Genomic DNA, 24,389 nt, shown 5'->3' on the forward strand with positions numbered 1-24,389 from the left:
ATAAAATACATATTTTATATATATATTATATATAAAAAATATGTATCTCTTCTTTAAGAAGTTTACTACTGCAAATGGACAGAACACATGAATGTTAAATAAGATATCAGAACAAGAGATTTCAGTGCATACCAAAAGGCTGGTATGATCATTTTCAGTCTCATCCTAGAGTCTGTCATCACTACAAATCCAACAATAGCTTTAAACTAAATGAAAGTCACACTGACTTGTTTGCTCCACAAAATCTCAAAGTATATGTGTGAAGGTGTTTTATATATATATATATATATATATATGCGCGCATGTGTGCACACACCCCGAGAACTTCTGTGGAACCTCACAAGAAGAACCTAATAAGCAATCATCCATTACAAGAACCATGCTCCAACAAATGTTTACATTAAGTATATGACTTTTAAAGTTGAAGGAAGTAACTCAGTGATTGAGAAACAGAAGAGGCAAACAACTGAGCCATGAAGTCTGTCCGAAGGAATGTGGAGGGGAGAAAAAGATAATTGGCTTGAAAGAAAATGTGCTACTTCCTATCTCATCCTCCCAGTAGTTTTATGGTCATAGGGCAAGGTGAAGTTAGAGAGGAGTGAATTAGTGAACTTGTAGTTATAAGCATGCAGGTGTAATAGGTTGATGAATATTAACTCACACACCTTGAATAGACAATGGACTAATTATAATGCACGTGTGATGTATGTAGATTTATGTAGTGGGATGAGTTGGGAGATATGAAGTAGGCAGACAGAAAGACTGTAACCTCCTAGTACCTTACACAATGAGGGACAAGGGGAGGACTGTGGCAGACGGGTTGTGGGGTAAAAGGAGCTCTTTTGTGTGTTTGTACTTTGGAGAGATTCTGATAGAGCAGGCTCTCCCCATCTATTGCAAAAGACAAAGAAATCGCCTCACTCTGTTGGTAGTCCTGGTTATTTATCTTAAGAAGTATTTTCACAGCTTTTTGCATAAGAACGTTAAATAGATTTCATATTAAATTTAAGTGCCTTCTTAAAATAGTGATGTGTAAGAATTTAAAATTTAACAAATGAAAACTATTGTTCAGTGTTAGCAGAAAAAGCAACTGATAGTAATCTTTCTCCTCATTGTTTATATTATTCCTTATTAAAACTAAGTAAAACTAAAGTAGCTTCCTAGAAAGATCAAATGAAGAGGAGAAAAATTATGTAACCTTCCTTGGTTTTTTGCAGGAAAAAAAGGTGGAATATAAATATAATGAATGAATGAAGAAAAGATGGAACTTGAGTTGATTTGTGAATCAAACCTTGTAGCCCTATCTACAACTCCCATCCGAGATGTCTTTTCCAAGGATCACATGTAAATGCCTACTACATTCTGCCATTACATAACAAACATTCTGCAGGTACAGCCAATGGAATCAAAAGCTGCTGAAAACTCTATCAAGATCAGACTACAGTTCCCCTATTTGCCCACAAGCTAAGATGCTTTACTCTCTGCCAGAGCTGGCATCTCCATGTATGAGCTACATGTACGCCTAAGAACTAGCACAAAGCTTTGTGAGAAAGCGGGTCATGTGCTCAAACCAAGTGGGCAAAGCTTGTGAGGAATTTGATGGTCAGCATCAGCCAGGGAGGTCAATAGGAGTGTGATTGCACTAGAAAGCAATAGGTGGTAAGTTCGTACAGGAGGATGCTTCCACCATTAATGCAAGTCCGGGTAAAGAGCTTCATAGAAGATTGCAACAAAAACTATGTAGAATTATGTTCATACTTCTCTAATGTGAGTGATGCCATTCACTGCAATTCAGCTTTAAATATAAAAATGTATTTATACCAACATTGGCTCCCATTCCTATGGAAGTTAAAAATTGATTAAAATCTACAAAAGAAGTAAGGCACAAACTAAAAATAGGAAATGTATCAGGAAAGAAGACAACAATTTAAAAGAAGATTCAAGGTTTCCCCCTTTTAAAAAAAATCTAAGAAGTAAGGCTGCTTCATCTAAATACAGTTGATTAAGCAGCAGAAATTGAGGAGTCGAGTGAGGGAAACAAAAAACATTTAAAAGCAACTTATGACTCAAGGAAAATATTTTATCTATATTTATCCATATTTGCCCTTGTATTTCTACCATGAACATTAAACTTCCTGTGTTGGGAGAAAATAGCTGCCCTCATGCCCTGTCTGTGGGCCTCCCAGGACATTTATATTCCAAAAAGCACTCCTGGATATTGCTAACAGGTATAAATGGCATAATTACCACCCAAACCACTTCATAAGAACATCCATACTGAACTTTCTTATAATAAAGTTTTAAGGTTAATTGTAGAGAGATTTTCCAGCCTTGTAAGTTCCTGTGGTAAACTCCAGCACTGAGTGTCTGGTTCCTTGAGCATCTCTTGCACATGTGAGCTGCACTGGTCAACTGCTCCTTAGCTGTCAGCTATGATCACTCAGATTAACAACAAACAAAATGACAATACACCATTCTGGTTGCCTGGATTCCTTCAAGTTTGACCACCATGAGAGGCACCTCAGAGTAATGAAAGGATTCTGATAAAAATCTACTTGCTCTGATAAACTCTGATATAGGCAGAACAGCATCTGGTATACGTTTTACTTATGTTGTTGTGAGTACTTTTTGCTTTTCTTCATGATCTGTTGTACGCTGGTCCCTTCCTTCTGGTTCTAAAATTCAAGACAGTCCTTTGAAATTGAAGTTCTTTTACTGAGACTCTACAGATAACAGAATAGTCTGAGATGTAAACAGCCTTCTGCCAAAGCTGGAAACTTTCCTTCAATCCCTCCCTTTCTAGTAAAACTTCTGGCTCGACCCCCCCCACCCCCCAGGAAGGCTCTTACTGCTCAAGGGCCAGATAGCAGAAATGGTGAAGTCCCTCCAACTGAGCAGCTCACTCCTCCCAATGCCTCTTCACTGGGTGAAGGACTTAGTCTTGCACCTGCCTCCTCCGTTCCTGAAAAGCCTTCTCCACTCGTAGCAAGCTGATTCTCACGCTCTGTCGGAGAACTTCAGTAGGAAACCTTGAAGGGGCTTCAAAGACCTCGCCCTCCCCCATCCCCCTCCTCTCCCGAATCCGACTCTCACCCGTCTGCACTGTGCCGGAGACCCCGGCCCACTCCGCACGATCCTCTTTGGCTTCCTGTGTAACACACACTGCTTTCGTAATCACACCTTCAAGGACTGACCTGACCCCTCCCCCGCTCGCAGGCAAGGTGGAGGGAAGGTAGTGGGGAGTGAAAGAGGGGCTGCCGCCGCCCATCTTCATGCTCCCAAGTAATCGCCTCACAAGACAGCTGAAGAGAGGGGTGGATGGCGTGTTGCCCCTGCGTTGCTCTGCTGGTTTGGTACTGGAATGGTAGCCCGACATCTTGGCAGTCAGCACTCTGACTTCTCTTTATAACTGTTCCATCAAAATACAAAAACTTTTTTGCTGTAATAAGCAGCTGCTGATGGTGCTGAGCAAGGCATGCAGGAAAGTGGAGTTAACCCTTTTCTCCTATTACTGTCACTAATGGGAGATTTTTCTCCCACTAAAAGTACAGCTTGGGATGTGGGGAGAGAAGCATGGAACAGGAGCTGCTATTAATGGTTTGAAAAATTAGATGCCATGCCAAATGATAAATTTATCATGTGCAATGTAGCCCTAAATATCACAACGAAGCAAGAAGATTACAGATGTAGAGACATATGTTTACAGAAAACAGTTCCATATTACTAATTACCAAGAATTTATAAATTAAGTAATCATTATAAAAGTATGCTTTATTCATCCAACATCATGAATTTGCAACTGAATTATACAAAGATTCCTTGTTTTAAACAAAATTCTGCATGAATTTCTTTTGAAAACATAGTTATAAGAAAACAGTATGCATCAATACCATTTGATACATTTAGAGACTACAAAACTGGAAGACTGCTCAAAAGCCAAGCACATACCAATATCACGATTAAAAATTGGTGTAAAATGAGCTATGTGAACTTATAGACTTAGTGAAATGTGTAGAACCCAACATCCCATAGGGAAAGAGAATATACTGAAACATCTCTCTTTCAACAACTTTCTCATTGGAGATTTAATACATCAAACCTAAGAATATAGCAAACACACCGTACATTCCAATGAGATTTTTGTAATCTAACTTTTTGGGGGTGGGGGAATCACACTGAAGCAGTTTCAAATCTTGTAATAGATAAAACCACAAAGTACTTTTGACATTTGAATTCTTAATCAGTGGTATGTATTCTTTCCCAGCCTGTTAAACACAGTTCCAAAACTGGAACTTGCAACAATAGCAGAGGCAGAGGAGCCAGCATCACAGTTTGCAGTTCCAGAACCTCAGCAGCCAGTGTGGTACAGTGCTCAAAAGTGTGGGTCTGAAGCCATGGGGCTCACATGGTGACTTTGGACCAGCCACAGACTCCCAGTCCAAGCTATCTCACAGGGTTCTTGTGAGGATAAGACTGAGAGGAGGCAGAGGATTATTCCAGCTGCATTCAATTCTTTGAAAGGAAAAAAGGTAGGATATAAATATAATAAATAAATGCATGGTTGCATTTAAGCTTTAACTGATTTGTCAGTGTACAGATTTTACAATTCAGGATCATTTGGTCTTACTGCATCTTTTCTGTCTTACCCATACACATATACCGTATTTTTCACTCTATAAGACACACTTTTCCCCCCCTCAAAAGGGCGAATGTCTGTGTGTCTTCTAGAGCGAATGTGTGTGTGCCCGACGCCCGGGATGCTGCCGGCCCGCCTGCACCACGTGGCACCACCTGGCTGGCACGTGCTTGGCGCACCCTGCTCTGTGCCCCCCTCTGGCACAGGTGAGAGCTGTGGCGCTCAGGGGGAGCGGTGAGGAGGAGGAGGAGCCGCGGCCTTTAACCCGTCGGCCGCACGGAGAGACGGACTGCTCACCCCCACTGCCCGGAAGACCACCGCTGGCACACTGCCGGCCCGGCTGCACCACACCTGGCCAGCACGTGCTCGGCATGCCCTGCTCCGCTCCCCTCCTCCAGCGCAGGTGAGAGCTGTTAATCACAAGTCGGTGTGTGTTTTCAAATGGCAACCCGTCTTTTAATGAAGCCCATGGGGAAGTGATGGGGAATGTGCCTGTGATTATCAGGAAGCTTTCCATGGATCCCTCCTCTAAAAACTAGATGCGTCTTATGGTCAGGTGTGTCTTATAGAGCGAAAAATACGGTATACAGCTGCTGACTGAGAACATGCATCTGATGAAATGGATTTCAGCCCATGAAGTTTATGCCATAGTGTATTTATCACATCATTAACATGCCACAAGACTGTCAGATGCTTTTGCTGCAACACAGCTAACCCACTGGGAAGAAATTCTCCATAATGACTATAAATGTACAAAAGTTTTCCCACTGCTAAAAACTGAAGCAAAAGAATTTTTTCCTAAAGAATTTGGTAAACATTAAAACTATTTTCAGTGCCACAGTACTTCAAAGTATGCTATCCTGAAGCATTCTTTCAAAATAACTACTGGAATATTTATTGTAAACACTGCAGAGAAAGAATCAACAATTCTAGACGACAATGATAATGTGAACAAGGCCTAATTTAGGTATTAAGGAGGTAATAAACTGCTAACTTTAACTCAAGTGTGTAAAGAGTTCCTTATTCCATAACAAATATCTGGGTTGGTTGTAACACAAGTGGTAGTTCCTACAAAACATTCAAGAGATGCAGAAAGACACAAATTATTCCATCACCTTGGCTAGCATGAAGAAATGTTATTTTGTTTGTGTCACCAACCATTAATCATGAAATGCCACTGTAAACAACCAAAAAGGGGAAAAAATTACTCCATTTTGGCATAGTACAAAAAGAATTTAGTTACCTTATTAAATAGCTAATGGTAGCTACTTAACAATACCAAGTTCTGTATTAAATTACATTTCATTTTGTTAAATCCCTAAAATAATAACATCAACCTTGTTTGTTTTGTTTAAGAATGTAGTCTCTCTATTCACAAGCAACACTCCAACTTGAATATAACAGCACTTGGTACATCTATGAAATTTTAAAGTAAACTTTATGAACCAACAGTGGAACAGGCAGTAAAGGAATATAAGTTTAGTTTAATACCTAAAGAACATAAATGCATCATATACAAATTAGTGTATGAAAGTGTATTGTGCAATTTACATTTTTCAGTGTTTTTATTCAAACGATTACAGTGTAGGAAATGAGACTTCAAGCAGCTATGTACTACACCTGTGACTCCATGCATACATAGCTGAGAATAAATCCCTCTGACTTCAAAAAGCCCTATTTCCAATTGAACATGCCCAGGACTGCGCTGGTAGGTCTCTAAAAGTCTCTTATCCCTACAAGGATAGGAAAACTCAGCACATCAAACTGTTTTTGGTTAAATGAACTACAAAAAAGCCATAGAAGTGAAATCCCGAGAAAGTAACGAGTGTAACGTTATAAGTTTGTTTATTTAAAAAGAGGCACTGCCCTATGGCTTCCAGATGTGGCCTACATGGCTGTAGGATAGGTCAGAGTCTGAGCTCCAGCCTCTGCAAAGTATACCAAGGTCAGAGCTGGAATGCCTGCCACAGAGTCCCCCCCCTGCCCACAATGGCCACCCATCCCCTCCCACCCCCTTTGCACTGCAGTTCTTTTCCAGCCAGTTCTGGCTCCAACATCCAACAGAGAATGAGGTGCTAATAGGCAGCCTTTAAACAAATTAAATAAATAATAAATATCTCAAATATGATGGTGAAGCTGGCACCGGGGGAAAGGGGCATTTGAAGGTGTACTGAGGGAACTTCATCGACAAATGAGGAATCTCAGAGTGCTTCAGCCCTCCCTCCTCACAAGGAGTAGTAAAAGTCACTGGTGCCCAGAAAGAGCCATTTATATCTTTTGCAGAGCAGGGCAAACACAGATGTAATCCATGCCTTTCCATTCTCCCATACTTGATTGGATGCCTTTGATCCTCCAAGTTCACAGTATTATGGGCAGTCCTATTAGATGGTGTGTTTAAAAAGTATTCCTTTACAATGGAGATTCTCAAAGTAGGTGGTACCACTCCCCCAGGGGAGTAGAACGATCCAGGGGGACAGTCACTGGTTGTTTTAAATTTGCAGGAGAGCAATAGACCTAATGCAAAGAAAGAGACATGAGGACAATAGGGTTGTTGCCCAAGAGGAAAGGGACAGCAGCCCCAATAAGTTAGGGGATCACTACTTTACAATGTAATACTTGCAAAAATTGCAAGGGGGGGCAATAACACTTACAAAGTACAAATAGCTACAAATGCAATGCTAAGAGTCTGCCCGCAAAGCTTTTCAAAACATAACCCAAACACTGTACTATTAAAATACATCAATGTGCTTAAAACAGTTATGCAAGTTTACCAGTACAATTATCTTGAGTTGTGAACCGGAGCACATGTTGCCTGAGAAGCCTATGCACAATCACATTTCATAACTGTATTAGGAACACAAACAAAACTTGAAGCAGAATGGAGCTACAATATATTATGGTTGAATCAATCACAGAGGTTACAGCTGCCCCTTTTGTTGGTGTTGGCAGCGGTACTACCAGTTCTGAGGCTTCCTCTCTCAATGTCACAGGTATCTGGAGAACCATCAGATCAAATGTATCCCTGCCACCATGAGATTTATTAATAAGAAATCCCAGGCAAGGGATTTTTTGTCTAAAATTGCTGCCTTGCTACACACTAAAGAAGTAAGAATCTATGTCATTTTCTTTGGCAAATAATTTAACAAGTGTCAAAGCTTCTTGAAAATCAAAATTGCTGCTTGTTGATTCTTCTGGATTTGCAGACAAGGAACTCAAGAGGAATGCCTGGTCTATTTGCTTTTTTCTGTGTGCCAAAACCTCAGTTATTTCTTGATTTCCAGAAGGATAGCCATACTAGTCTGTTGCAACAAAACACCTTATAGCATTTATTATAGCATGAATGTGATAGGCTACAGTCCATTTCACCAGTTATTAGACCACTGGGAGTTTCATGTGTGTATAGTACTTATTGTTAGGGTTGAGGTATAGAACTGTAAATGGTCAGAGAGAAATTAAATACTGGCAGTAGAGAATGACACATACATTATTAGCAGTGGCCATTAATGAAATCATCGTTGCAAATAGCACTCCTCTTAGTACTAGATAAACCAATTAATACATGTAATGAGATTTTTTTTTTTAAATTAAAAAATTCCAATTCAAGCCTCTGGAGATCCAAGTGTTCTTAGTGAAGTACAACTCAACAGACTCCTGTTCTACTCTCCCTGCCAAGTTTCTTTGCTCCACAATGGCCACATTAAGGTCAGTGGCAGCATCTCAGGAAAATGAAATGTTCTCCCATCAGTTTTTGAGAATTGCAATTTCTACTGTGAAATTTGTGTTCATTTATTTTTCTCCATAGAGACTTACTTCTTTGTTCTATGTAGAGTGCAGAAAGGCAATGCTGATAGAAGTAGGCACTCACTGGAATAAGAACAAAGATGTTGTGGGTAAAAATAGCAGATCCTGTAACAATATTTCCAGATTAGGTATGGGAACAGTTAGCATTTGGGTTTGTTGTATGGTCTAGTACCTAAGTCACTGTCTTAGGTTGAGGGGCTGTCCATAAACAAACACAGGCCGCCCTCCTGGGCCTGTCAGGAGGAAGTTTCATTGTCCAGGACAAGCTGCAGCTCAGTGATATATTTGGGTTGTTTCAGTGACAGGAAGCATTGCCATTTTTCCTTCTACACCTGTTCTGTAATCCAATTATTCCCGGGTAACATTCTGACCTTGGCAATCTGTTTCTCACTTGGTTGAGTGGCTATCGTAGTTAGAAAAATAAATGCCTAGGGTAGATCTTTATCTGTCTGACAAGTCTACATAGATATGTTACCATCATAGAGCTTTAGACTAGGGGTACTGAACATCTTTCAGCTATAGGGGCTAATTTGGTTTGGGAGAAACTTGGGGACTGCATTCCAGTGGTATGCAGAACCAACATGTCCAGAAGTTAGCAAAAAAAAACCCCTCCTCTTCCTGCTAGTAACTAAGTCTTAGGAGAGACAGTTCAATCTTTTAGAATGCGGAAAAACACAAAAATGACCAAATGATCAACAGCTGGGAGGAATGTGTCCATACTTAGAATCCCAAATGAGATGGGTCCACACCCACTGTAGATAATAGGTTTTGTGTTATGTTCTATGTAGTAATTGGAAGTATGCAATTATGTGTAGCAGTTACCACTATAAGGTTGTGCTCTTACATCTGACGCAGTTGTTTCAAGAAAGCAAGCCTATTCTAGATATTACTCTAGTATCAAGTATTTGATGAGCTAAAAGTTACTAAAGTCCTGGTGAAACTTTTCAAATACTTCCTGTCCATTAATCTAGATCATTGGTGGCAAACCTATGGCACGTGTGCCACAGTGGGCACGCAGAGCCCTCTCTGTCGGCACTCGAGCCAAGTCGTTCCACCATCCGAGCATCGGGTAACAGTGCACACAGGGGCCATGTGCATGCTCGGAAAGCAGTAGCAGCGTCAGGCAAAGATGTCATGAGCCACAACTCATTAGCTGCAACTCATCCGAGCTTTTGCATGGTGGTCAGTGCGCTGCCAAGGACATACACACACACACACACACACACACACACACACATTAATTTGCTTGGACTGGCTGTGAGTTGTTTTTTTCCAAACTAAAACCACAGTATTCAGGTTTTATTGCAGTGTTGGCACTTTGCAATACATAAGTGGGTTTTGGGTTGCAGTTTGGGCACTCTAATAGGTTTGCCATCACTGGTCTAGATGATAAAGAAGCCACCACTGCATTTCAGTTAGAGGAGAAGCTGTTAAAACACTGCTCTGGGTCAGTCATATGTTGGCATACTGGAAAGCCATGAAATGTCCAGCAGTTTCACTGATGTGAAAGTACATATTCTCACCAAAACAAATATCAGTTGAGTATAAAGTTGAAAAGCTTGACAGCTGGAAAGGCTATGGCTGCAGCTTCAGCTAGAGTGATATTTCTGAGGGCTTGTAGTATATCTCTGTTGAGGATGCTGGTTCAAAATCCATGACAGTACAGATTTTGATAGTATTCTCTGGGAGATTGTGAATGGATTGTTGGTTCCTCAGAAAGTCAGTGTAAAATGAAAAAAGGTTTGAAAAGGATTTTTCAATTTGTATAGTACTAATCACTCCTAACACCATTTGTAGCAATGTTAAGGAACACAAACAATTTATGTGTTATGAAATACATTTTGAAATCATTTAACCATTTGCACTCCTTTCTTAAAAGATCTGGAAATAAGTGGTTCTAGGCTAAGCACCTGTAACTATGATAGTGAATTTAAACCAAATCTGAAGAGTCTCTTTGACACTTAGTACTTCATGTACATGGTGTTTTCTGTTCTCATTAATTCCACCAGGGGCACAATAAACCCCAAAAGCTGCAAGAAGAAAAATAGTTTTTTCAGTGGATTAGGGCTGAAACACTACATGGCAGTCTACAGACAAGAGCACAGGAAGCATGATCAACAAGCCACGTGTCTATCTCATCCAACATTCTGTTCACACAGTAGCCAATACGCTGCCCCTGGGAAGCTCACAAGTGGGGCATGAGTGCAAAACACCTTCCCAGTTCCATTTTCCAGAAACTGGTGTCCATAGGCATACTGCCTCTGGAGGCTGCATATAGCCTTCAGGACAAGTAGCCACAATACGCTTATCCTTCATAAATTTGTCTAATCTCCTTCAAAGTCATCTAAGTGGGTGGCCATCATGACATCTTGTGGAAGTGTATTTGTTGTGTATTTCTGTTTCTCTGTGCTGAATCTCCTGCCAATGAGGTTCATGCCACAAATCCAGGGTGTATTATTCTGAAAGAAGAGAAACCTATTTCCCTATCTAATTTTTCAGGACTTGAGGGACTACCTAGAGCACGGATGTTTCAAAGACTGACATAAAGGTTATAGGAAAATGTTTCAGGTTATTTTATTGTCTGGACTTTGGATTTATCAACCCAGATCATCTGCTATTTAGATCTTAATCCTATTAGTCAGAAAGAGAAAAAATCATTTAAAGAAAAGGCTGAACGAAGCATCCCTTTAAAGACAACTAACACATTTAAATATTCAACTGATTATATTCTATTGACATGTTCTATGTTAATTAAAATTCTAATAATTAAGACTGTACATAATTGTACGCACACTTACTCACTTGAAGTAAGCCTTACTGAATTCAATGAATTTGCTCCTGAGTAAATATGCAGAGGATCAAGATGCAAGTATCACAGCAAGCATACATCGTCAGTTACCCTGAACTAATACTAGATTTATAGCCAACTCCATCCCTTTCAAAATACTGTCATAAATACATTTTATTTCTATCTTTTAATCAGAATCATTATTTCTGAAAGTCCCATAGCTTCAGATTCTGAGTTTCATGAACTCCAGAAATTAAAGGTTTGCATCAACTGAAAAAAAGCTTCTCTAGTTTTTCAGGTGTTAAGTGTATTTCTTGAGGTACGGGTCAAAATATAAACAAGCACATGGTATCAACCTTACTTCACATGATGCAAACTACAGAAATACCTGAAGCAACTGAAAAGCAAGAGGATCCAATGGAAGTATTCCTGAACCAACAAGTTAAAAATGTATTGTAATCTGGAACATATGAAATCCTAAACCTGCTACCACTGAAGAATGGAGTTAGGCCATTTTTGCTAGTTCCAAAGCCACCATTCCAAAGATATGGTAGACCCTTGAGAACAATGTAAGAAGTGATACAGGAAGAAGAGTTAGGGTAACTGCCCTTCTTCCAGCAGGAGCATTTTATGGATCTCAGTCCCTCCTGCCAAAAGAAGGCATCCTTCCATTTGCAGATGGCACACTCAGGATCCAGAAGGGAAACAAGCAACCCAAAAAAATGGATAAAATGATGGTTTGGTTGACTGTCTGTCAGACAAACCATGAGTGAACTATGACCAGGTTTGCACAACACACCAGGCTCATTACGGGTTGGTTAATCCACATATGACCCACTGTAGTTGGGTTCAGATGACATGCCACAACCCCATTTGGGATTACACATTATGAATGAGATGGTTTCTGCATGCAAGCTGAACCGCCACATTCAATAAGCCATGAGATAGCATAGAACAATGTTTTTGCATGACCCCCTCACCCCAGCCCCTCCCAAAAAAAACAAAAACAAAAACACAGCATGGTACTCCTGAACAAAAAAATTTAAAGAGTCACACACAGAGCTGTTATTATGATGACGCTCTCACAACCCCAAAATGAAACCCTCTTTCTCCCTCTCCCCGCTCCCATGTTTACAAACATGAATTTTCCTTCACACTTTAGAATGGCCATTGAGACCATGTCCTATTCATAAAGAAAGCAAGCTTGCCACATAAACTGCAAACTGACTGACAAAGCAAGGGCAGAGAAAGTGCTGACCTTGCCAGTGGTTACAGAATTACCCAGATTAGATTTTATATTTACTGCCACCTTCAAAAGTGTGTAAGGCAAGACACGAGTGAAAAAAGAGATCTGAGAACAATAAAAAGAGCAGGAAAAGAGGAACTTCCATGTAGCAGCTTCATCATCTTGTGCCTCTGAATTCAATGCAGACCTTAAAAATGGACTAGTTATCCCCTTTGTCATGCCCTCCCAAGAACAGGAAAAAGATGGGACAGGTTCACTGGATGACACAATACAACTCGTTTCTTCAAGGAGGTACGCATTCTCATATAGTCCTGAATCCTGCATAGTTTCACTATCTTAAGTCCCATCTAGTGCTTGTCAAGTGTTCCACCAGATCACCAGCCTGTCACCAGCAAATCACCGTAAGCAAAAGCCACGCATGAAGCTTATTACCTACAATTCAGCTTTCCAAGTGGGTCTCAAGCAGAAAACTGGAATGACATCTTGTCTTTTACATGAATATTGTAAAAATCACGTGTTCTCAGCAAAAGGACCAAAAGATGACACCATCTCACAAAGAAAAGCACTTCTATTCCAGAATCTTCAAATACCATAAAAATATTTCAGACTAGCAGTAAACACTTAAAACAACACAAAAGTAATGTAAGTGTTTTGGAGAAAGTGAAAATAATTAATGCTATGTACAACCCAATCATAAGCAGAAGTAGGAACTGCTAACATCACAGTAGTTTCTGCTTCTGGATCCAGAATGAATTATGATTTTGAAATAAAGTTACCAGAATATGAAGCCCAGAGGCTGATTGGGCAACCTCTGTAGATTCATCCACTCAGTAAGTATTTAAAGGAATGTAGCTATATTTTGGAAACTTACAAATAGTCTATGTGCCAAAAATGTGGCACTGTATTCAGTGACATAACCACCTGAAAGCAATTTCTTCCTAAACAGTGCACCTCAGGGTTTGAGTTATGAAGATCAGCACCTTATTCTTCAATTGCAAAAGTCCAAACTTTAGTTACAATAGGAAACAATATGTTCCGGGTCTTACAACACTTCATAGTCTCACAACTCCCACTTAATCTGTGTTCATACTAGTTACTGGCATTTTCCTTCCCCACAATCAAACTATAGGTTGCATAGTATTTAGGGTAGAATCTGGTCTTTATTTTTGCTTACAGTGCTGTCTGGATCAGTTTTCCCAAACCTTAGTGCCCTCTAGATTTATTTAACTACAACCATAAGCCGTGCTGGCTAGGACTGAAGAGACCTGCAGTCCAACTCATACAGAGGACACCAAATTGTGGGAAACTGCTTGAGGAGTTCTGTGCTGATTTATAGGCCTTTATAAACAAAGAATATAACTCAAAATTTTAAATGCACATTTCACTATCTGACAGTGAAACACCACATTTGGTTTGGTATGATTACATCCTCTTAGCTTGTCTGTTCTTGAAAAGGGGACAACAGCTAACAATAAGAACTAATGATCTTTGATAACCAATACATGAAAACTGATTGTCATGTCATGTGCTCTAGTTATTCAGCAACAGTAACCTAGTTATAATTTAAATTATGATGGCTCCCTAAAACAAGTAGTTAATATCCCAACTTTTACCTTCTCTGGAAAGTATTACATCTCCACATAGATAAAAAAAGATGCAACCTATTTCTAGCTACCGGCCCATTACAAGTAATATATCTGTTAAACTCACATTGCATTGCACAATTATCTTGTAAGTACCTATCCCACAACTACTCACTAGGGACTGATTCTGAAGCAACATCTTTTCTCCAGAGAAATACTTGCAAAAAATGCTGTGTCAATTCAAACCCACATGAAGTTAAGCAAAATCCATGTTCTGGAAGAAAGAACAGATCTTCCATTCAAAGTGTACATGCATTTTATGTCCAACTGTTTTTTTTCTTCTCCACCATATCCACCAATGGAAATTTCTACATAGAACGGAGCAGCACTGGAGAAAGGCCTATTCCTCCAATATAAACATAGACAGATCTAAATTATTCTCCTTAGCGATAGCAATGGAAGATGCAGATTCTCAAGCCTGCATGTTTTTGACCTTTTGGTTGATGTAATACATGTATTCCATTAATATGAACTTCAACATTCTCATCAGAAATAGTTTAATTTTAACCTCAATTCTCCCCCCACCCCATCTCCCATTTGCATGCACTAGGCAAACGCAGATTACAGGAATATAACATGAGGAGCAAAACTACTTTAATGGCTGACATGACCTAGAATAATTTCTGATATAACCTGCTTGGGAAATGCTACAGTGCTGCAAAACAACGCCTTAGCAAAGAGAAGGAATACTATCCTTATTCCAAAGTGTATTGCTATTGATCAAGATAGTTACATAGAATATAAAACTCCTTAATTGTAGCTGAATCACTCACAATATGAGAACCTACAGAAAACAAAAAGGGACTAAAACTGTTCTATTACAGATATTTGTGCAAGTAGTAGGTTGTCACTGTCTAGGTGTATATTAATGATGAGGTATCTTAACCCCAAGTTTTCTTGTTAGGCATTATACCGGAAGATGTTAACAGACAGGAAATCTATTTGATGTTGCATCTAATTACAGGGGGGAGGATTCCATTTGCTCAATATTGGAAAAGTGAGGAGCTGCCCACCGATGGATTGATTGTAAGAAAGATCTTGGACTGTGCAGAAATGGATAGACTGACTTTATCGTTGAACGAGAAAGAGGATACTGATGTCTATCGAACTTGGGACTCTTTTTATAATTGGCTGGAGAAACGGGACTTGGCGTAAATTTAGAGATGCTTTTCAAACTATGATAAACTAACTGGAATTTGATATTAGAATGTTAAAAAATATGTAGTAGGAGGTTGACCCAGTGAATCCAATGTTAATGTTTGTGATGTTTGTGATGTTTGATTTTTTTTTAATCTTAGTTTAGTGTGTGTGTGTGTGTGTGTGTGTGTGCGCGCGCGTATATATAAAATGATGAGGTGTCAGTGATCCTTTTTCCTAACTAGACAGCTTGTAGATTTAACAGGATTCACAGGGGCAGTAAATAATACTTTCCTTCATTCTACAGCCACCCACATGAATACTGAACTCTGAATTCCACGATTCTACTCTTGAGTAGACAGATATAGCCTTGCACTCGTCAGAGCCAAAGTTCGCAACAACAATACAGCATTATTTTACTGCCCCTGCGCATCTTATTGTAGCACGTAGCTGGATTCAGACCAACATTCAGAGGGGCAACAAGGAAATACCCCTCGCAGGGCCATCGCAGGCATGTGGTGGCCATGAAGAGAGGCCCTGATCCTTCCGCCGTGCGCAACCGGATCCAAAGGGCGATCTCGCTCCAAGACGTAACCGGGCGGCCCTTCGCGTGGCCCGGGCGACCAGGCTGGAGCCGAAGCAACGGCTGCACCCGAGCGCTGGCCCCGCCGCCGGAGGCACTCGCGCCGGGCCGGTGGGGGCGTGCGCGCATCCCCCGCGTCCCGTCTCTCGCCCTTACCTGCCCGGGTGGCCGGCCTGCTCCCGCTCGCTCAGCGCCGCCGCGGTGTAAATCCTCCGGTACCGCTCGGCCAGGGCCCGGCCTGACAGGAGCAGCTGGTAGCGGCCCCGGCAGCCGCCGCCGGCGCCGCCGGGAGGGGACGCCAGCCCGGAAGAGGCCAGCGGCGGCGGCAGCGCCCCGAACCCGCCCGCGCCCTCGCCGGGCCCCATGGCCACGCAGGGCTCCCCGCCGGTGCCGCTCGGGAAGAGGAAGAAGCCGCCCGGCTCGGATCCGGTGCAGTCGGCGGCGGCGGCCACGGCGGACGCGGCCGCACTCATCCCACCCCGCGCTCCGCCCAGGCGGACCAACACCCCCTTTTCGCCCGCCTCCCCTCAGCGCCTCGGCGGCCCCGCTGCCATGGGGAGGCCCGCGCCGAACCGACACAGCCCGCCCCGCGCCCGGCCGCGAGCGAGCGAGCGAGCGAGCGAGCGAGTGACTGACGGACGGACGGACTGACAGGCGCGGCGCCCCTCCCCGCCCCCTCGCGTGCGCGCGCGCGCGAGAAACAGGCGGCGAGGGGGAAGAAGCAAGCCGCTCCTTCGGCCGAGGGCAGGGCGCGGCGGAACGACGACACGCGCATGCGCGCGCGCCCTCTTCCCTTCTTTCCTCCCGATTCCTTCTCCCTGCGTGCCCTCCCCTCACCCCTCCCCTTCCGTGTGTCAAAACCCTGGAATGTGCCCGCGCCTGCGCGAGGCCGCCTTTTCGCGTTCCGTTGCCGCGCGCTCGCTTTCCCTCCGTAAGCCGGCTCCCGGACGGCGTATCCCGAGACGCATGCGCGGCGGCGTTGCCGCCGGAGATACGGAAGGCTGTTGCGTGGGGCGCGCGCAGCTTCGCGGGGCACGTGAGCTCGCGCGGATGGGGCGCGTTTGCAGCAGCAGCGATGCCTGGGAGGGGTCGGGGGGCTGCGGAGCCTCTTCCTAGCCGCGTGCACCCGGTCGGGACGGCGATGCTGCAGATGGCCCCTTTTACGGGGTGAATTGGTCCCTGTGGGCTGGGGCGGGAACGCGGGGGAGGGTTGGAGCGGCCCCCAGATTGTATCCGAATCCCCCTAAATTTGTTTTGGTAAACAATTACATTTATTACGGGCGTATTGGGAAACCATGACGAAAGGCTTTGTTTTTTCCGGAATGATACAGAAGTTTTGGGATCTGTCCGTATATTCCATATAGAACTTGCAATAGAGGGCATGCATATACTGAAATAATATTTTGAATTTTAGTGGCACCTATTTTTAAAGAAGGAGCATGTTGCTCAGATTTATACAGGCAGTTCTTTAAAACACCTGCTTGTTCAATGACGGACTGGACATTGAGATTCAGCTATTTTGCGTGCATTTATTGTTTCCACACATATTTGTCAGTGTATTGCTGATGGAAAACGTCATCTAAAACTGAAGGGATTGCTTTGTTCAGTTAGAATCATGATAGTTCTTTCCCGTTCTTACTCAGATTATGTCAAAAGTACTGGTATGTCTTAAATCTGGTCCATTACCACAAAGAAAGCTGTACTGAGACAGCGTTCAAACTGCTTAACTATGTTGGGAGCTGGTTTCAGGAAATGCAAAATGATGCTCTTTTTCAACACTTCTGGGGCAGCAGTTGAGTTGAATCTGCTGATAATTCAGTACCATTGAAAACTCTTTGTAAACTCCCTTGGACTTCAGGAAAGCTAATATTGATAAACCAACAAGTAGGATTTTGTTAATTTGTTTTATATTTTTAATGTATTATATTTTAATTTATGTTGTGAGCCGCCCCAAGGCTTTGGCGAATGGGGCGGCATAGAAATGTTTTAAATAAATAAATGTCATGAAAACCCATCCGCAAGTGGTTGTGGCGATTTTTATCAAATATACCAATTAGGGTGGGATAGCTTAAAATTAAAAACAAAATGATCTTACTAAATTAGAAGACTAAGCTGAAAATGAGCGCATGGAATTGGAGACAAGTGCAAAATGTAACACAACCCATTCTCTGTCATCCATGACTTAGGACACAAAATACTGGACTTTAAGGCAGGTTTTGGCTGAACATTGGGAAAAAAATTCCCATGTATCAGAGCAGTCAGACAATGGAACCAAATGCCTAGAGAGGTAGCGGGGTCCACATTGCTGGCAAGCAGGGACTGGACAGCCATCTGGAAGGGGTGTTTTAAAGTTGATTTTTGGACTAAGCAGGGGTTGGACTTGATAGCCTAAGTTGAACCCTTCCAGTTCTATGATTATATGATGAATAGTCCAGTTGAGTAGTCTTAATGTTTGCATACTTTTTGTTGCTTGATTGCAGAAACTGTTGTTTAATGAAAATGTTTGAATATATGCAAATTACAGTATGTGTGCAAAAATAGAAATAGATTACCATTTTGGCTTTAAAAGGCCTACAGAGCAATCCTTGGGTTTTGTGGGATTTCTTTTGGGGAGGGTTCCCCTTCCCCCCAATTTGCATGCTGGCTATGGGCCTCGATCCCAGTGGATGTGATGTCATTGCTATCAAACATGTACTGTAAGAGAAATAAAATTGTGTAGATACTTAAATATTTAGATGCAAATAAAAAAGGAGGGTAGAGAGAGATGAGGTCTGGGTTCCACCTTGTACAGATTATGTGAATTAATAAGTCTTATTAATATCTTCCAATAAAACCAGCCTAGTGGTGTTACTAGTTGCAAAAATTAAGTGAAGTTGTAGTGACCCACCAAACTATTCATTTTTGTGCAGTAATGAGTTAATATCAAATTATAAAGGCAGGAATGGAGTAAGAATCCTGAATGCAACTTTTCTGCAACTGTGGTGTAGAGACAGAACTATTAAAATAGTTTATGTAAAGAAATAGAAAAGAGCAACAAAAGAGGAAAAACAACAGACCTCTTCCAGAAGATCCAAGAAATAAAGGGAATTTCAAATCTAGATTAGGAATGCTAAAAGGCAAGAAGAAAATAAAGATGGAAAGAATATACTGCTTTAAAAAGTAGTTGAGGATTTATAATTGATTTAAAGCAATTGGAAAGTTTGTTGGTGTACAGAATAATAATTCCCTTTTTTCTCAACTTCCATAGAGTGTTGAATGACAGAAAGATATATATTTTTGGTCTTTTTGAAATTTGCAGGCTTGAATGTATTGGTTGTACTTGTTCAAAAACCCTTGGCAACTTTATTCTATTTACTTTGTTTTACTTTTAAATACATATATTTTCTGTATTCTGTTAATGGTAAGAAAATACAATAACCAAAAAAGACTATACTGAAGAACTATACAGAAAATATGAAAGGATGATAGGCTGTTTTGAAGTGGAATCCTATGAAGAAAAACCGTAGAAACCAAAGTGAAAGCTGCTCTGAAAGTATTTGCAAAAAATACAGCATCTGGAATAGACAGGATCCCAACAGAACACTTCCAGGCTGCAGAAAACGAATCAGTCCAAATCCTAACAAAAACACGTCAACAAATACGGAAAACAAAACAATGGACTACAGACTGGAATTGTTCAATATATATTTTAATCTGCAAGAAGGAGTTGCAGAAGGAGTTCAGCAACCACAGGGCCATCGCATTAATCTCCCATGCAAGCAATGCTGGATGTCCAAGCTGGACTCCAGAAAGGATTGTCGTATTGCAAGTACATGTTGACTGCTGGAGCACACCAAAGAATTTCAGGGAAAAGATCATTCTGTGCTTTATAGGCGACAACAAACTTTTTACTGTATGGATCACAAGAAGCTATGGATGGTCCTCAAAGAAATGGGGGTGCCTTGGCACTTGATTGTAGAACCTGTATCACAGACAAGAAGCTAACGTGAGGACAGAATATAGAGAAACAGAATGGTTTCCCATAGGCAAAAGTGTCAAACAAGGTTGTATTTTATCTTCTGATCTGTCCAGTCTGTATGCAGAACGTATCATAAAGAAAACTTGATTAGAATCAGGAAGGAGTGAAAATTGGTAGAAGAAACATCAGAGATACAGATGAGACCACGCTACTAGCAAAAAGCAGCAGTGGCTTGAAATGACTCTTGAAAAGGGAAAGACGAAAGTACAAAAGCAGGACAGCTGCTGAATATTAAGAAAATCAAAATCATGTCCACAGAAGAATTATTACTATTAATAATGAAGCAATTAAAATTGTGAATTTCATAGACCTCAGTTCAGTCATCAATTCAAAGGCAGCTATGGCCAAGAAATTCAAAGCAGACTGAGACTTGGAAGGATAGCTATGGAGGAACTAAAAAAAGATAATCAAGAGTAAGGATATTTTCGTAGAGGCCAGAGCCAAGATCATTCATACCAGTCACAATCTATGGGTGTAAGAGCTGTACAGTGAAGAAAGCTGTTACGAATGAAATGTATTCATTCAAAACATGGTGCTAGAGGAGAGCTTTGCAGGTCCCTTGGACTGGCAGACAAACGGCAAGTGGTCCTGGGTCAAATCAAGCCAGAATTTTCCCTGGAATCAAAAAGGACAAAACCGAGGTTGTAATACTTTGGACACATCATAAGAAGGCAAGACTTAGTGGAGAAGACAATCATGTGAGTGAAAGTCAAATGGAGAAAATGAAAGGGAAGAGCAGATACGGGATGGATTGAATCGATAAAGGAAGCCAAAGCTTGAACTTGGAAGAGCTGACTGGAACTGTCTCACAGAGGGCATTTTGCAGGGCTTTCTTCATAGTGTTGCCATAATTCAAAGACAACTTATCGGCACAAACAATAACCACAACAATAACCAATTAACTCAAACCATAAATGCAGGTCTTAAAAAAAAAAAAAAAAAAAGAGTAGAGACTAAGGGAAAGGTGGCCTCATTTTTTCATGTGTTAGAAAACACGATTTGTTTGTTTTTGGTGCTTAATGTTGTAGATTCCAAGTCAGTATACTCCAGTGGCAGATTTCAGTCATAGGTTGTCGCCAAAGCAAGGCCACAAAATTATACTCAAGAAAACTGGGTTGGAATGAGCTGGCTTCCTGCTTTTGTTCTCATAGGGACCAACAAGTTTCCAACTACTAGTCCTTGCTTAAGGGTAACTTTTCAGTGTAACTTGACTCAACATTTGTTCATGCAATTATGGAAAATAATGCATATTAATGGCTTTTGTTCTTTCTTCCAAACAAAGCTACGATGGCTGTGTTGGCCATTTGAAAAATTCCAAAATCCATATGAAGTAATCCCTTTATTAAGTCAATCCAAAATAAATAAATAAAATCACAAGAATCATACAACCTGTCAAGATCTCCAGATTTCATAAATGGACAGGATGTTGCAAAAAGAGTGGGTGGGCTCGAGTGACTTAAGGTGCAACCCCATGCGTGTTTGGATGGCAAAGAGACACAACTCCCAGCATGCCCCAGCTAGCAGGACAGCTCAAAGCCGCCTAGTTGATCCCTCCTCATTTTTTTTAATCCATCAAGAACCCTGTTTGAGTCATTCTGGATTGAGGCAGTTTGGAATTATAGGTAACACTAATTTAGGCCTACAGGCATGAGAAAATTAAGCATGCAAACTATTAGCGCAGTGCCTGGGGAGAGAAGTAACAGGAGCCTTCTGGATGGAAGATCATTTTGACAGCAAACCTCTAAACACCTGCTTTTCCACAGAGTTGTTGATGTGCCCCCTCAAAAAATTTCGTTATATGAACATAACTGTGTGAGAAACTTCGCTGTGGGACCCAGTCCTCAGAAATGTAACTTCCAAAATTAGAAAGACTTGAAGAGTAAAAAGTGGTTTTACAAGGTGACGTCATTTTAGAGTGCCGTTCAGGGAGTCTATCTACAGTGCTACCGACGCAGAAAAATAGGGGTACCCAGTAGAGGGTGGAAGAAGCACACTGGGACTTTCCTCTCCCCGCAAAATGCTTAGACACTCTGATTTTGTCTGTTTCAGTCTTCACACCAGCTTGCAAGGAGGCGCCTCAGGATTCCCTGGAGATAGCGGTGTGTCGCCCCTCTCCTCCCCCACAGGCCACCTCCGAGGTCAGCCTTGCAACCTCGAAGCCTCAGGAGGTGCAGAAAAAAACACGCCTGCGGTAAAGGCAGAGGGAAGGTGCTTCCCCTTCAGAGATCCAACGCCAGCCAGGACTCCAGCTTAGGTCAAGACAGCATCTACTGGCTGTTGGCTTGTGCTCTTGAAGGAATAAATCAGTGTCACTTATCTACAGGAAAGGGCCCAAACTAAGCTGCCGAACACCCCTGGACTGTTAGATCTCAAGCAGGTTAAAGTAAAAGTCTCCAGACTTCTCTTAGAGGACAATTCTATGTATGTCAAGACATGTTCTTTTTTAATGTGAGGCTTTTGCTGTTCTGCTTAAACCTGCATAGGATGGCTTCTTGCCTTGCATAGTTCAGTTTTTAAAAACAAATAACAGCGAACGTTTTACATTGCACAGCACTAGAGCCAGTATTTGGGACCTGCTGCATAGCTAGGCAGATTCCAGAGAGGTGACCCATTGAAAAGCTAAACAGATAAAAGAATGTCGCCAATCAATACTTTAAGCACATTAGTGTCCCGCTTCTCATTCTTGCACTCTACACACTCTTCCATTCAGTGATACAGTATTCTATGCATGGCTTGTGTTTTGTGGCTTGTGTTTTGGTGGCATCCAGCTAGGTTTGAAGTATAAGTTGCCAGGTTCCACACATTCACTTGCGGCTGAGTCCTGCTCATGTCCAGTGGGGCTTGTTTTCAGATAGGTATGTGCAGGTTTGAGGCTCTGCTCTCTGTGGATCTATTTTTCTGTGCCATTCCCCCATGGCTAATGCTCACAGCATCTGGTGGATGAGTCTTTCTCGACAAGAATTCCTCTTATTTCATATGCATGGCTGTCTGTTAACAAAGAAGGGATGGTGTTTGATGCACCCCATTGCAATATCAGTTTAATTCCTCCTTCACCATTTTTCTTCTTGAGTCACTCCTGGAATTATGCTGATTTTTCACTCCGTTTAGAAAGGGAAATATTAAGGATGATAGTAACTATTGCTCTCTTTCTCAATATGTACTCTGTCATCCCCTTAAGAAATAAAGGCATTCATAATCCAGAATCCAAGCATCTGTTTCAGAAATACTGTTGGAATACATCTAGCCTAGTCATTGTTTTTGATTAGTTGAAATGTAAATTGAATTAGAGGACAAACATTAAAAAATTCTGAAACGAGACTCCAGGTTGTCTGGGATGGAGGGTTTGTTCCCTGCTCTCTGAGAACCAAAACATTAAGTCATGCTGAGCCTTTCCCAGATCTGAGGAACATCTGTGCCATATGGCCATTTGCCTGCTGTGTGGGTGGCTAAAATATTGCTCAGCAGTGAAGCTCGATAATGCACTGTCCATCTTAAAGCTTGAATGTCTAAGGTCTTCAACTGGGAGTGGGAGGGAGGGATAAGTAAGTAAGTAAAGTTTCTGTTATTTATATAGCCAACATATAACTTTCTGCTGTTTGTACCAGAAATCCTGTTTGACCATCAAAAGACTTTCCAATGTGTTTGAATTTGACAGTTTCATATAGCCTGCCAATCGAATAAGAATCAAACCCGCTTTCACAGTCTTTTATGAAAAAGCAAGCACGCATGTTCCAGTGTGGTTAACAGCTTGTTTCTGTGCAATGGGAAACTTCCATATAAACATGTATCCTGTAAACCTGTTAAGAAAGGTATACCTAGCATCTCACTACTGAATCAAATTTATTTCCTGAAAAATTTTAAAGATGACAACCTAAATGTAATCCTACCTTCATATGGTGTGCAAAAATCCTAAAAGTATGTACAGTTCATGGTAGTGGTCTTCCCATAAGAGAAGTCTGCTAGTGGCTAGGACTGAGCTATAGATCAGGATCGACTTACGAATTTCAGGACTGAGATATGAACACTGATTGGTTCAAAATTGAGAAAGGAGTTCGGCAAGGCTGTATACTGTCGCCCTGCCTATTTAACTTATATGCAGAGCACATCATGAGAAAGGCGGAGCTAGATGAATCACCAGTTGGAATTAAGATTGCTGGGAGAAATATCAACAACCTCAGATATGCAGATGGTACCACTCTAATGGCAGAGGAACTAAAGAACCTCTTGATGTGGGTGAAGGAAGAGAGTGCAAAAGTTGGCTTGAAGCTCAGCATTAAGAAAACTAAGATCATGGCATCCGGTCCTCTCACTTTCTGGCAAATAGATGGGGAAGAAATGGAGGTAGTGACAGATTTTATTTTCCTGGGCTCCAAGATCACTGCAGACAGGGACTGCAGCCAAGAAATTAAAAGACGCTCCTGGGGAGGACAGCTATGGCAAATCTAGACAGCATACTAAAAAGCAGAGACATCACCCTGCCAACAAAAGTGCATATAGTCAAAGCTATGGTTTTCCCAGTTGCAATGTATGGCTGTGA

The 24,389-nt window shown here is 41.6% G+C and overlaps 1 protein-coding gene across 11 annotated transcripts in view; it reads right to left on the reverse strand.

The window, feature by feature from the left end:
- MYCBP2 (MYC binding protein 2) overlaps positions 1-16,322 on the reverse strand; it is a 153,913-nt gene extending 137,591 nt beyond the window's left edge. For 7 of the 11 annotated variants that reach the window (XM_044437789.1, XM_044437790.1, XM_044437793.1 and 4 more), the window contains exon 1: positions 15,991-16,315. In XM_044437789.1, the coding sequence (XP_044293724.1) occupies positions 15,991-16,307 (317 nt within the window). In that variant the 5' untranslated portion in view covers positions 16,308-16,315. Of the gene's footprint in view, positions 1-15,990 lie in introns of all 11 variants that reach the window. The other 4 variants (XM_044437794.1, XM_044437792.1, XM_044437784.1 and 1 more) reach the window with 3 other exon arrangements.
- Between the last annotated feature and the right edge of the window lie 8,067 nt (positions 16,323-24,389).

The sequence above is a fragment of the Varanus komodoensis genome, unplaced genomic scaffold (genome assembly GCF_004798865.1).
Source record: "Varanus komodoensis strain SLA01 unplaced genomic scaffold, ASM479886v1 scaffold31, whole genome shotgun sequence".
Lineage (NCBI taxonomy): Eukaryota > Metazoa > Chordata > Lepidosauria > Squamata > Varanidae > Varanus > Varanus komodoensis.